We start from the raw sequence: 13420 nt of genomic DNA on the forward strand, positions 1-13420 counted from the left end.
TAAGACCTATTTCTTTACCCACCATTCTAGATTTTATCTTAGACAATTGAGCCTAATTTAAAGAGATTAGACTTCGATACCAATTAAAGGATTGAGATAGCAACCTAGAGGGGGTGAATAGGCCTTTTCACAAAATCCTATAAACAAGCTAAAACTTCGCCTTAATAAAATTAAAGCTACTCTAAATAAAGTAATAAGATGCAATCATATATGAGATATAAACAACTAGGATTGATACAAAGAAATTTATGAAGTTGCAATAAAGTAAAGGAAATATGTGAAATAATTGAACGACGGAGACATGTGGATGTTGTTCCTGAAATTCGGATCCTTGAGGGGATCCTACGTCTCCATTGAGAGGCTCGGTTATACTTCAGCCGTGTATGTTTCAACCATTTTCCTTCCAAGACTACACAAAGCACTTCTCGGCTTCCTTGTGATATTTCTTTCCTTGTAGAGGTAAAATTCGACCTTCACAAACTTTCTCATGGTACACCACAGACATGTTGGTGGCTCATGAGCAACTCCTAGCCATCTAGGAGTACTCAAACTCCAAGTGAAAATAATGCAAACACAAAAGCTTAGAGATGACACCTAGTGCTCAAAGATCATTTTTTGCTTTTTAGGACTCAAGCTCTCTTTTCAAATCCCTCTTAAAGATGGAACACTTTTTTGGAGAGGAGAGAGGCCTTTTGATTTGGAGAGCTATCAAATTTGAAATGCCAGGGTGAAAGGAATGGGAGGAGGAAGAGGTGTATAAATAGACTCCTTCAAAAATTAGCCGTTGGATACCTTTTCAGTCCACATCGGAAGTTTCGATCCCCACGATTGAAACATTACATCAATTCAAAATAACATATTTGAACATCAAAACCCAACCCAAACCTGGTAAAAATAACACATCAGAACATTCGGTGAAAATATCGGAACATCCACTGTGGAGAATTAAAACAAAACAGAAAGATCTATGTTCACAAAAATCAGATGTTTCAACGCTGATCGAAACATCCGATGTTGGATTTTAATTTAAGACCGAGACCTCCAAGGTTGAGAAAGCCATATTGTCCGATCTACGTTAGAACATCCGATGGAAACATTGGAACATCCGATGTTGGATTTTAATTTAAGACTGAGACCTCCAAGGTTGAGAAAGCTATATTGTCCGACCTACATTAGAACATCCGATGAAATCAGAATATCCGGTGTCACTGAAAAGGCTTTTTGGGCATTTAGTTGAAGATTAAATTACAGTGTCGTATCCCTCTTAATAGTACGACGGTCATATACTCAATTTTAAACATAAAAGAGTACTTTAAAGAGTAAAATCATTCATCGTCTTCTTTCTTCAATTTTGGAAGGTCGTCAACATTGTATCATTTACATTAATAAGGTTTTTACTTTTTTAAATACTCATTGAATATATTAATTCTTTAATCGTTTGTCGTGAATCGTCAAAACCCATATAGTAGGCCTAGATACACTTTCATCTATGACGTTGTCATCCAAACACCCATTAGAGGATATAGCTGGGGAGCATTTTGCCTTCCAAAGGCATCTCTTTTACCTGTATATATGTGATAAGAAATTAATGAATGAAAACAACAAACTCACTTCTATACATTGTCCCTATGGAATCCATTTTCGAGTTCAACGGCACTACCAAACCTAGCAATTGACCCTAATAAACAAGTCTGCCTAGCTTCCTAGAGAGAAAAAGTAATGAATTCCGCGTCAATCTATTCCACTTTCTTTATCTTTAAGAATAAAAAAATGATGGCTAGCCCACCGTGCGCCAACTTTATAAATTCACCTATAATTAACGAACACGGTGACCCCTTTGTCTATTTTATAAATTCGCCGGCATCTACTGTACATATACACGTGACATGCGAGACTGATTTGTTCAGATGCTCTTTTTTTTTTTTACGAGTGACTCGATCAACTGCACATTCCGATTGAAAGGATCGGATAGAAGGAAGTACACATATAATTCTTATCATCTTATCAACATTGTGCCTATAATTTTATTTGGCAGAGTTTTAGTTTTCAGATTCATATAAGATTTGTAGTTGATAGGATAAAATAAAATTATTTAAATATCTATTTTTAATTTAAAATAAAAGATATCTCAGCTAAGACTATTTAACTATCTATAACTTTAACTTAAAAAATTTTAAAACCATAAATAATCAATTTAACTTAAAATTAAAGTTAGACCAAACTAACCTATATTTTACCATTTGTAGCCAAGGTTGAAGTCTCACTAATCGCATGGATTTTCTAGAATTTGGCGTGTACATCTTTCGTCGCCGAGCTGGAGGAATGATAGCCAGCACGCGGCAGGGGCATTTCGGTCAGAAGCCGCCCATAAGAGTCCACACGCTGGCCTTCTTTCTCTCTCTCACCCCCCCCCCCCCCCCCCCCTGCCTTTCTCGTGAGCCGGTGACCGAGCGAGCACGCGCAGCCACAGCCACGCCCCCCTCCTGCTCCGAGGCGCGCACGCTCCTCCTCGCAATCCCATCTCCTGTCCCTCGCGCGTGCTCTCCCCTCGGCCCCCTCCCCCTCCGGCGTGCTCCTCCGCGCGACGCTCCTCGCCTCGCCTCGCCACGCTCGGTCTGGTGAGTGCCCTGCCCGTGTGGGTTTTGGGGAGGGTTTCTTGGTGCGGTGCCACTGGTAGTTTCGGGGCACAAATTTAACGGTGGCGTTGTTGGAATGATTTGGGGCCGGTTGTTGTCTCGGGTTTTCGATAGGTTCGTGACCGCGTGGTGCGATTAAGGCATTGGGCTCCGTTTCCCCCCCTTACCTAAGTGTCGGGGTTCCTATGGTGTTTGATTTCTTCTTCTGCTGAATAGCCAGATCGATCTGTATACTGTTATTAGAATCGGGCCTTTGAGACTTGCTGGAGCTTGATTTTTGGCTCACTTGGGAGGCTGTTTCGCCTTCGTGATAGATCGCGTCGTGTGTACATATACAAGGAGCTGTTGTCTTGTTTGTGCTGCGTCTAACGGGAGCAAACGTGCTAAAACCTAACATTCCCTCATCCCCCCCACCCCACCCAGGTTGTCCTGCTGTAAATTTTGCTCTAGTTGATCTTTCTTTTTGTAACCTGGAACAGTTAGGATGCTTATTGAATCGTATTAAGCTCAAAGGGCTCCTGGATCTTGGAGTTGTCTGTCAGTTTGGGGCTGAATTGATTGAACATTGGCGCTAACAATCCAGTTAATTAACCTTATTTTCTCAAATGGCTGACATTTGCAATACACAAATAGTACGTTGCAGAGCAGAAATATGATCCCAGCACAATTTGCAGTTTCATGTATCAGGGTTGTTGTGCCATTCCGTATTAAAAGACTCATCAAGAACCTGAATTTTCCATTTGTACAGGTAATTCTGGTGTGAACAAGCAGAAGAACTGGGGACTTGATACCATCACAGAGCCCTGGCAGCATGCGGTGGTTGGGTCCTTCAGTTGACGTGTTCCACAGAGGGATCTCATTGAACCTATACTGCCACGTGATTCTGTAAAATCACCCCTGTGGTTTTCGCTTTTCGGTGACCTTTGCACGCTTCCTGATTCATAAGCTTATGAAGGTAGTTTAGAACTTCCCCATCTGGTTGCTGGCTTTGCTGTTTGGGTGCTGTGGTTGTTTGACCAAAGCTTCCAAGGAGAACGGAGAGGAGTACTAATGGTGTGGAAAGCAGCTGCTCAGACGAGATTCCGCGAATTTAAGCATGAGAACGGAATCGCCGTGAGAGTTATAGCTTGCTTCCAACCGCTGCAAAACTGCCAGGTAATGAGAAAAGAAGTCGTCATTTATTAAGGGCCCCTTTTCTTCATTGACAATCCTGACATTGCTTTGCTATATTTGTTGTAGGCCGAGTACTTCCGTCATCTCCTCAAGCCTGTGACGTAGCTTCGCCTTGCTCTAGTTTGCTGCTGAATAAATATACTGTTTTAGGTTTCTCTCAATCACAATTCAAGTGGGAGAACTTCCGGTTCATCTGAACTTTCTTCTGGTAAGAATATCGTTCTTTCATGTTGCAGCTACCTGTTTTTATTTGATATGGGTATAGTAACACTCAATATCTTCTTGGCAATTTCAGGAAATTCGGTTTGGTGGTGGTTTGTTCATGGGGGACAAGGTTAATCCTTGGTGCCATTGGCCAAATCCTTCATGGAAACTCAATATCGATAGCTATGCAGACAATCTCTATCCACCTGATGCTAGGCTTGATGACACCAATTCGGTGGCATTGCCAACATATCTGAACAATCATTCCTATATATGTTCTGGAGTTGCTGCGCCTGTGCCATTTTTCACAGCATCAGTTGCTGACACACCATCTTTTCCAATGCCTTCGAGATTTGTCACAACATTGGCACCTGGTAAGAGATCACTGGTTTTCTACCAGAAGGAAAAACATACTCCTATTACAGCTCCTTTGCTGAGCAAGGGGACACTGGATCCTGTGCCAGAGCTCCAAGGTAGCAACGAGACTAATGTAACTGATGTTGGAGCAGAAGACACCGAGGGTATTCATGAGAACACTGATGAGATTAATGCACTCCTAGATTCTGACTCGGATGAAGGGTGGGAAAAAGTGCATGAACTTGGCAGAGCTAGGAGGCAATCTCCTGCAGAGAATGACACCTTGAGCGTGGAGTCAGTGGCCAGTGCTGGTGCAAGTGCAGGTGCTGCACGACCAGCCAAGAAGAGAAAACTTAGCTCTGGCACCAACAGGTCTGTCGTTGACACTGCCAGTTCAGCAAGGCCTGATCATTCCTTTGAACAGAAGCTTCTTGCCAATGACTGTGATGCACAGTCATGTTGCATTGGTGAAGTGGAAAGTAACCACAAGTTTGCTCTGAGGGAAGGAGAAGCAGCCAAGGATGACAGCCCCGACGATCGGGAGCGGAGAAGAGAGAGAATCCAAGAGACTGTTGCTGCACTCAGAAAGATCGTCCCTGGAGGCATCGCCAAAGATGCCACAGCTGTTCTTGATGAAGCAATCTGCTACTTGCAGTATCTGAAACTCAAGGTCAAGACACTGGGAGCTGTCTCCCTCTAGCTCCTGGATAATTGTGATTTGGCTCTTGAAGCCACTATTCTACGTATATGAACTGCAAGTAGTAATAGTGATAAGGTGAAGGCGCCAAGATGGTTCCGTTTGTTACTTGAGGATCGCACTGGAGTGAAATGAAAGAAGAAAAGGTCCAATAGTGATTGCTTTACGTAGCCTGTACCCCCACAAGGATGTAATGATTGAGTGCTTGCAATGAGCATTCAGTATTGCAATACTACTTAAATTGAAGCAGGCATGCATGTTTTCCTTCCTCCGTTGTGGAGTACCGACGACTCCTGGAAGCCACAAGATCTACCTAGCTCGCCACGCTACTCTCCCGCGAGCTAGTGTAGCATCGTATTTCCACCGCAGGGCTTTGATCTTCTCCCTGTCAGTGCCTCAGTGTTCTACCAGCTTCCTCAAAAGGCCCGTATGGTGTTGATGGTGCAATATGTTATGCAAAGTTATAAAGATATTTTCCTGAGTGTGATCCAAAGCAAAGGAGGAAAAGAGTCCATTCCATTCAAAGCGTGCTGTTGTGCTGTTTGCATCCATGGCTTTTGACCCAACTACCAAAGGGAGGTAGCTCGAGGTTAGGTTGCTGTGTGCGGTGAGTTCCTGGGGTCCAACCGGTCCAACAAAGTGCTATGTGCCTAATGTGGAATTCAACATCGTTGCGCCTTTCATCATCTCTTGCTTTCTTTCAGGTCCATATGCTACCATATATGTGATGTTTGTGTATTTGGTTTGCCGCAACATTATACGCTTTGTAATGATAGCTTGGCTGGGACTGCGACGCCAATAATGGCCTTTCATGTAGTGTTGTACGCCGGTATTATTCTAGTTTCCTTCCATAGCTACTTGTATGCAATTGGAAGTGCGCACGGTTTGTGTGCATATGCAGAACGTCCAGCAGTGAAATATCCAGAGGGATTTTGCTGTTGGAGTCTTGTTCTAGTGTGCATCTCTCCCTGTCCTGTTTGTGATGATTGTTTGAAGGTTGCATCATGAATCCTCGTCCGTTTGCCCATGGCGGGTCGGAAGAGTCCGGATTTGCTGAATGGCATGATGTCCTTCCACTTCTTTCCATACCTGTACTTTGAGAAAATTCTCATATCACTAGGAGAGAGAGAAAAACACCTGACCATCTATCTAGGTGGGCTGTGTTATAAGGGTTCAGATTAAAAGATGTGGCATTGCAATCGTCGGATTTTGATTGTTTAAGATTGGATATCTCGGTGTCTCGTCTTCATCTCTACCGTTGATGACCCATTCTGGTGGCTACGAAGCTATCCAGCTGGTCAGGCGTGCCGGTGAAAATTGCGTTTTTGTGGTTGTCCAGAACGTGAGGCACCTCTCTGCGTGTTCCGTTTCCAAGTGGGCGTGCGCGGCTGGGCAACGGGCATGAGTGGTGCAGCGTGGTGGGTGCTGGAGCCTCCTTTGGTGGGGGCCAAGGCCAAAGCGGAGGGAGGCATGGAATGGAAGGCTCGCCATCGACCTCGTGCCTGACCCTCACATTATGCTATTGTCCCGGATCCTACGCGCCGCGCCGTTCCTGAGGCCACGCGGGCGCCGTCCGTCCCCTGTTCCCCTTGCTAACCAGGAGCGGGGGGAGCGTCTTCTTGCCTTCTCGGTCGGGCGCCGTAGAAGATCCTGCAGCTGCGATGCAAAAAAGGCCGCGGGAAGTTATCAGGCGTGTGATTTTTCGCTGCGCTCCGCAGCACCCCGAGTGCTGGGATGGCGGGTGCGCAGCGGCAGCTTTCTGCACCATCAGCAGCGGATCGGCACGCTTTGCTTGCCACTGTCACCTCGGCGCCACCCAGCCGACGTGCGCCTTTTTGCCTTTTCTCATCTTCGTTTATGGAGGACCACTCGTTAACGGCAAAGGGCGGCCGGCGTGACATGCGCTTCTTTTCTTTTTCTTCTTCCAGAAGAAGACATTCCTCTCTTTTTTTTAGGATTGGAGAGAAGACCTGCCGGCCTCTTATTATTACCACATGAAGCCCAACACTGCATTTGGGGATGCGATGGGCCGGGGCTCAGTCCCACCGCGCAAGTACCAGAACCCAGCCCAAACACACAAGCGTACTAACACATTAATCGAGCCATGTTCTAGTACTAAATGTGCTTAGGAGCATTGTAGTATCAAGTGAAGCAATAAACAAACAGAAGTTGGAGAAGATCAGTGTAGCTCTTATAACTCACTTGCTTTGTTCCCTGCTATGTCGATATATATTTTTTTTCTCTTCTTGCAAAAAAATAGGCACCCAAATTCGTGAAAAAAATTCAAAATTAGGTGATTTAGATCTACGTCCATAAGCTCAACCAACCGAGGTGCGCACACCAAATGCAAGCGAGACCTACAACAGATGATGGTATATGGAACTTTTCCCATTTCTGCATTAACGAAACAATTCTTGCAAACGGCAAACCCAATTGGCAGATATGATGCTTCATTCTGTTATTATTCACACAAACAGTCCACGTCTTATTTACAACAGTTACAATACCGGTTCTCAGTTGTCACACACGCTTCTCACTACTCACTCGCGCACGCAGCAATGAACAGTTTGAGCATTCTCACTCCAAGTTGCAGCCCAGGATGGATCGATCAATCATGTGGTGAGGATGGGCGGAAGGATGGTGGACTTGTTGCCAAAAACCCTCGCCTTGGTGTCCGGGAAGCACGCCGTCGTCTCCAGGAGCTCGCCGTCGTTGCCCACGCCGACGGGGTACGCCATGAGGTGCCCCGGGAGGTCCCCACGGAACGTATCATCCGCGAACATCTTCCAGTGCTGCTCCGCCACCTGGTTCATCCTGCGCACGCACGCCAGGCTCGACGGCTTGAGGAGTTTGTCCGCACCGTCGGCCGCCGCCGTGCGGCCCAGGTGCTCCTGCCACAGTGCGACACGGAAGCCGTGGACCTGGCCCCTCGCCAGCCGGTTCCTGGACGCCAGGTGACCCGGCTGGTACGCGCCCATCGCGATCTCCGAGTCGCGACCGCCGTCCATTGAGCGCTGGTTGATGTTCGCCGATCCCACGATGATGTACTCGTCGTCGACTGCATATATATAAGGCGAGCAGTGGATGATTTCCAAGAACACAAACCATTAGCAATTTTCACTTTGCATGACATGCATGTCTTGATGCTTGAATTGGCTGTGAAGTTACGTTACCTATCATCGTCTTGGCGTGGACGTAAATCATGAAACGCCTGGCCTGCTGTGCTCTTTCGTAGTCGCTGTCGGGGTCCGGCCGCTCCGGCGGCACATACTCGCCGGGGCTGTCCGCCTCGCGGTTGCCGAGGCAGAAGAAGGTGAGGTAGTCCCTGGGGTTGGCCTGGAGTCCTTTGGCGCGAATGGCCAGCGCAACGTCCTTGTACATCATCTCCATGGTGCGGCGCTGCCAGTCCAGGATAGCCTGCACGGAGCCGCTCTCCGGTATGCCCTCTGGCCACATGGGCACCACCACGTACACGGCGAACCGCTCGCCGGCCTCGATCTTGCTCACGATCTTGAGTGAAAGCTCTTTGGGGATGAGGTGCAGCGCATTGATCTCCGCCACCGTCACGCCGTCGTCACGCTGCCACGCGTAGGAGCTCCCCAGGAAGTACTGGTTCTCGATGTAGATGAAGTCCCGCGCGCGGCGGATGGCGTGGATGTACGCGTCCTGGATGCTGCGCTCAATGACGTTGTCCTTCCCGGTCACGAGGCCACACCGCGCGGCCTCGTCGGGGTTTTCGGGGAACCCCGCCGCTGCGCCGCCGTCGATGGACCGGAACACTTGCACGTTCCACGACTCGGCGTCCTCGGACGCCTCGCGCGCCGCCCACCCTTTGTCCAGCGTGACAAGAAAGTTGTCGCCGTCGCCCTGCCTCCGCCACCTCTGCTCGAAGTTCTCGAGCACGTCCCACGTCGCCGGGCCCTCAACGCGGCAGTGGATGTCGTGCCACGGTTCCCTCGGCCCGCCCCTTTTGATGGACGCGCCGGGGAAGTTGGGCTGGTGGAAGTCGTTGCGGTGGGTGGTGCCGAGCGTCCGGAACAACGGGTGCTCCTGCGTGTCGTACCTCCCGTCGCAGAGGTCGATGCCGCCGAGGAAGCTCACGAGGCCAGGCGGCGCGTTCGCCTCCGCGTTGCCGCCGTCGACGATCACCGTCTTCTGGTGGTGCGTGAACATAGTGGCCGTCTCGACGTCCTGCACGTAGCTCCGGCCCTGGTCGGGGTTCCGGGGGCAGAGCACGCAGCGCACGCCCGTGCCGCGGAAGTAACTCGCTGTGTCCTCGTCGTGCGTGGCCATCAGCCCGTCGCGCTTGATCGGGCCGAGCCCCACCGACGTCCGGTCGTTCCACACTAGCATCAGCACGGTGACGCCCTCGTGCGCCTTCTGCTTGAGCAGCTCGCCGAGTGTCCCGGACGACGGCCGCCGCGGGTCGCGCACCAGCACGACGTCGGTGTTAACGGACCACCCGGCAATGTACACCATCCTCCGGGCGTTGGTGATCGCCTCAAACACGTCCTCCCAGCACCGGCGCGGTTCGTAGAACCTGTTGCCCGCGAGCCGGATCCGCGGCGCGAAGCCATCGGAGATGTGCGCGTCCTCGTACAGCCGCACCCGGCAGCCGCGGTGCTGGCCGAAGAAGGTGCGCGGCACGCCCGGGTACGCTGCGCTGCCGACGCCGGCGCCCCAGCCAGCCGCCGGGTCCGCGGTTACGTCTGTGAACCGGAGCTGAACGTGGATCTGGTCCCCGCCTTCCAGCGGCTGGCGCTTCTCGTCGCAGATGGGGAGCCACTGGTCCACCTGCTGGCCGGCGATGACGTTAGCTGTGGGGAGGTAGGCGCGGCCGATGAGCGTGGCACCGACGGTGTTGTCTGCCTTGACGGTGAAGATGACGTTGCTTGCGTAGTGCGCGCAGTAGATGTGGAATGACTCCTTCCACTGCGGGGAGTAGACGGGGTCCAGCATCCGTGTCCGGCCGACGCGCGCCTTGTCGATGTCCACCGTCGCATAGAGCTTGCCGGCCGTCGAGTCGAGGCCGATGGCGTTCTCCAGCAGTCGCTGCGCCCGAAACACATCAGGGTTTGTACCTTGGCAAGGACGGACAGGTGTAGGTGCCATTAAGAATTGAGGACGAGTCAAACCTGGCACTTGCAAAAGGGCAGTTTCTTGATCCATGAGAAGGCCTTTCTCTTCATCATAGTCTGATTGCACACAAGTGAAAAATTCGCACAAACTGTTAGTGCATTTGCAGTGAGAATTGCAGATCAAGAGCATAAAAATGATTCAAAAGAGTTGCACGTTGCATGACAAAGAACGGCGAATTTCTTTTTGGTATTACTCACTCCGATCCATTTCTTTTCTGAGACACGCGTTTCAAGACTGAAACTTATCATTGACAACTTTGCGTGTTACTATCCAAGCTTTGATGGATAGTAATTTAAACTATTTAGCTCATTAAAATCGAAAAGCACTTGTTAGATGTGCTATCAAAGTACTTTAAGGCTTCGTTTGGCAGAGATTTCGGATTTTGTTTCTCTCCAAGAACCAAAGAAACCGTACTAACTGGGCAGTTTGATTTCCGATTCCTACAATAAATCAGGAGAAATGTTTGTCTTTGTACTACAATGAGAATTACCCATCTCCCCCTCTAATATATACTCTTTCAGGAATTATAATCCACTAAATTAGCCGAATGATTGCAAAAGGTGATTCTAATTCATTAGATAATCCATTCTATGGAGATACATAATCTAAAACAAGGAAAATACGAAACTAATTAAATCCCAACCAGACGCACTGTAAGAATATTAGAAACCTGTAACTATTTGCACATGCACTTGTGAATAATTAATGGGTCAAAGTTTGAACAATAAAATCAAAGTTGTCAGTTATTTGTAAATGGATAATGGAGTAATCTTTAACCAACAATTAGTAATACCAATTTATAAATTTTGTTATACAAATTTTATACAATTGGATTCATATTTGAAAACATTTCCTTATGATCATTATTTTATTATCATGAGCAATATAATATAAGATAATTTTGAGGATGAAGTGTTGTTTGATAGATTGTACCGAGTCAAACTGCACCTAACAATTTGAAATGTAGAGTACTATTTTTCAAGTGCTTGATTTTTTTTATTTTTTATTGACCATCTTAGATCCTAGGATCAAATCGAACTGTCTCAACTCGTAAGTAGTTAGATGTTAATTCAGGGACATAGAATAATGATTGAAACCTAAGTTAATTTCAAGCGCTCGAAAAATATCAAAACTTTTTTTTTCAACGAGCACGACTATTCATGATAAATTCATGAGAAAGGCCTTCGGTATTTCCATCCATCTATTCAACAACAAACTGCTCGTGAGAAAAGCGGCCTAGCCCATGTGTATGATTAGCAGGACTAAGAATTTAGTTGTTTTTTCCCCGACAACCAAGTGTCCAGTCTCCTGATATTATTGAAGCTTCTGGTTGTTACTAATAATTTTTCCTTGCTATCGAAAACTCACGTATAGCTACCTCGAGAATTTAGCTGAAATTCAGAGGTTTTCTTGCAATTTATGTAAGTTCATACCAGATACTCCAAGTTTCAGATTCTGAGCCAGTGACAGTGAGCAGGAATTCAAAGGTTCTCTTGCGTCATTGCAAGTGGAGATGAACATAAATAGCTTGCATGTATGTTGTACCTTCTTCGCCGGCTTGAGCTGGCCGCCTGACGTGACGGACAGGTCGGCCTCCAGGATCTTGGCGTCGATCACCCCGTGCAGCAGCATCTGTGCCATGGCGCCCACCGGCTTCTTCAACCCTAGCTAGCTCCCCTTCTCTACCTCTTCTCTCACCGCCGAGCCTTAAGCTAATTCTTCGGAGCTGCCCACGACGAAGCCATGGCTTGTGCAACATATATGCATGGCGAAAAGAGCTGACGAATCGGTGTTGTGGGGCAGTCAGTTACACTTTCCTTCTGCCCTTCCTTCCTTCCTTGCTTGCTTGAAGAGCAATTTTGAGAAAAGACGGCCGGAGACTTCTGAAAGGTATCGCGGCAAGGGATCATACCATCAGCAGTGGAAGAAAAGTAAAGGACAAGTTCAGCTTGTAGATACCAGATTGCGGTAGGAGTTTCGCGAGATGCGTCGCGCACTTTATTTAGGTGCATGCGTGTGGAACTGAGTAAAAAGCGGTCAGCATTAGGGGTGCATTCTTCATTCACTTTCTCAGCTTCGGAAGACGTGTGTGTCAGCACCCAGCTGGCATACGGTTGGCGCAGGGTGGCACCCGGCTGGTTGGTAGGGACAGCAGGTACAAAAATTCTTCTTCCTAGCTTCTCTTCGGTTTCTCTCTTCTGCTTTGTATCTTCCACCTCGGGTCCTTTTTCCCTTCCAGAACCTTCCTCTAGCTCCTTATCTCTCAAGGGCTGCTAACAACTGATATCAGAGCCTACCTTCCTGCAATCGTGGCCACCATGACGGATGAAGCATGCGCCCTTCTCCTTGCCCAGATCAGGAAGCTGCACAAGCGGATCAGCATCACCACGAAGAAGTGGCATGCAAGGCCGCTCCAGTCTGAGACAAGGAGGCCATCCTCGACCTAGCCTTCCTTAGCTGCATGGGCGTCGGCAACAGCCACTCTTGCGCCATGGGGGATTGCGGGTCGGGCCATGTGCAGTGGGACGGCGCAGGACCTCCCCGTCTGCTACGCTTGCCGAGTGCACCCTCGACGGTGCCGACGGAAAGGACTTCCATGACGTCAGCCGCACTGACGGTTATAGCCTGCCCATGCTCGTCCAGGAGGCCGTGCAGGATTGCCTCAACGAGCTACACATCGACGACGTTCGCACGTAGCGCAACGCATGCGAGGTGTTCGACCGACCTGAGCATTGCTACAATGGTGGCGGCGGAAACTTAGACAACCCCATCAAGCGTTGTCGAGGGTTAATACCTGACAATATGTCCGGGGTATATCGGTCGATGGGAGCGTGGTCAACGTTTCCTACAAGTGGGAGTGTGTGTGATGATGAACTCAAGAACACAATGGGTTATCCAGGTTCAGGCCTTCCGTGGAATAATAGCCCTATGTCATATATATTTTCTTATGATGGGGATTAACTGGATCCAGAAAGAGTGTCCTCTTTACAAGCCTGGTCCTCTCTCCTTTTTATAGTAGGAGGAGAAACGTATATACAAACAGTACATGCTAGAACTATGGCAGTTTCATTCTGGCTGTAAACCCCTACTACGAGGCTATTGTTACGGAGAGTGGGCATGCTCGGTCTACCAAGTGATATGCGTGTCCTGTCCCATGAGCCTCATGTCGCCACGCCCACTTGCAAGATTGTCGCCCCTACCTAAGGGCCATCCC

General features: G+C 48.4%; 2 protein-coding genes across 2 annotated transcripts; one reads left to right on the top strand and one right to left on the bottom strand.

Moving 5' to 3' along the window:
- The first annotated feature begins 2418 nt into the window (after positions 1-2418).
- Positions 2419-5918, top strand: LOC133915989 (transcription factor bHLH144-like). The gene is made up of 4 exons (XM_062359449.1): positions 2419-2618; positions 3385-3791; positions 3876-4017; positions 4105-5918. Exon 4 carries the CDS (start codon positions 4132-4134, stop codon positions 5068-5070), a length of 939 nt encoding a protein of 312 aa, XP_062215433.1. The 5' UTR covers positions 2419-2618; positions 3385-3791; positions 3876-4017; positions 4105-4131; the 3' UTR covers positions 5071-5918.
- Positions 5919-7500: 1582 nt separating this feature from the next.
- LOC133915990 (phospholipase D alpha 1-like) lies at positions 7501-12159 on the bottom strand. The gene is made up of 4 exons (XM_062359450.1): positions 11752-12159; positions 10203-10262; positions 8241-10119; positions 7501-8125 (listed from the first exon to the last, which is right to left on the bottom strand). Exons 1-4 carry the CDS (start codon positions 11845-11847, stop codon positions 7680-7682), a joined length of 2481 nt encoding a protein of 826 aa, XP_062215434.1. The 5' UTR covers positions 11848-12159; the 3' UTR covers positions 7501-7679.
- Between the last annotated feature and the right edge of the window lie 1261 nt (positions 12160-13420).

Source organism: Phragmites australis, chromosome 4 (genome assembly GCF_958298935.1).
Source record: "Phragmites australis chromosome 4, lpPhrAust1.1, whole genome shotgun sequence".
In the NCBI taxonomy this organism is placed as follows: Eukaryota; Viridiplantae; Streptophyta; class Magnoliopsida; order Poales; family Poaceae; genus Phragmites; species Phragmites australis.

Bases quoted from the DNA above. Each gene is read 5' to 3' on its own strand.
- LOC133915990 (XM_062359450.1), bottom strand. From the start codon at position 11,847: ATGGCACAGATGCTGCTGCACGGGGTGATCGACGCCAAGATCCTGGAG. The intron at 10,120-10,202 runs GTTTGACTCGTC...TTTCGGGCGCAG, and splicing joins TGCCCTTTTGCAAGTGCCAG to CGACTGCTGGAGAACGCCAT. The intron at 8,126-8,240 runs GTAACGTAACTT...ATATATATGCAG, and splicing joins CCACGCCAAGACGATGATAG to TCGACGACGAGTACATCATC.
- LOC133915989 (XM_062359449.1), top strand. From the start codon at position 4,132: ATGGGGGACAAGGTTAATCCTTGGTGCCATTGGCCAAATCCTTCATGG.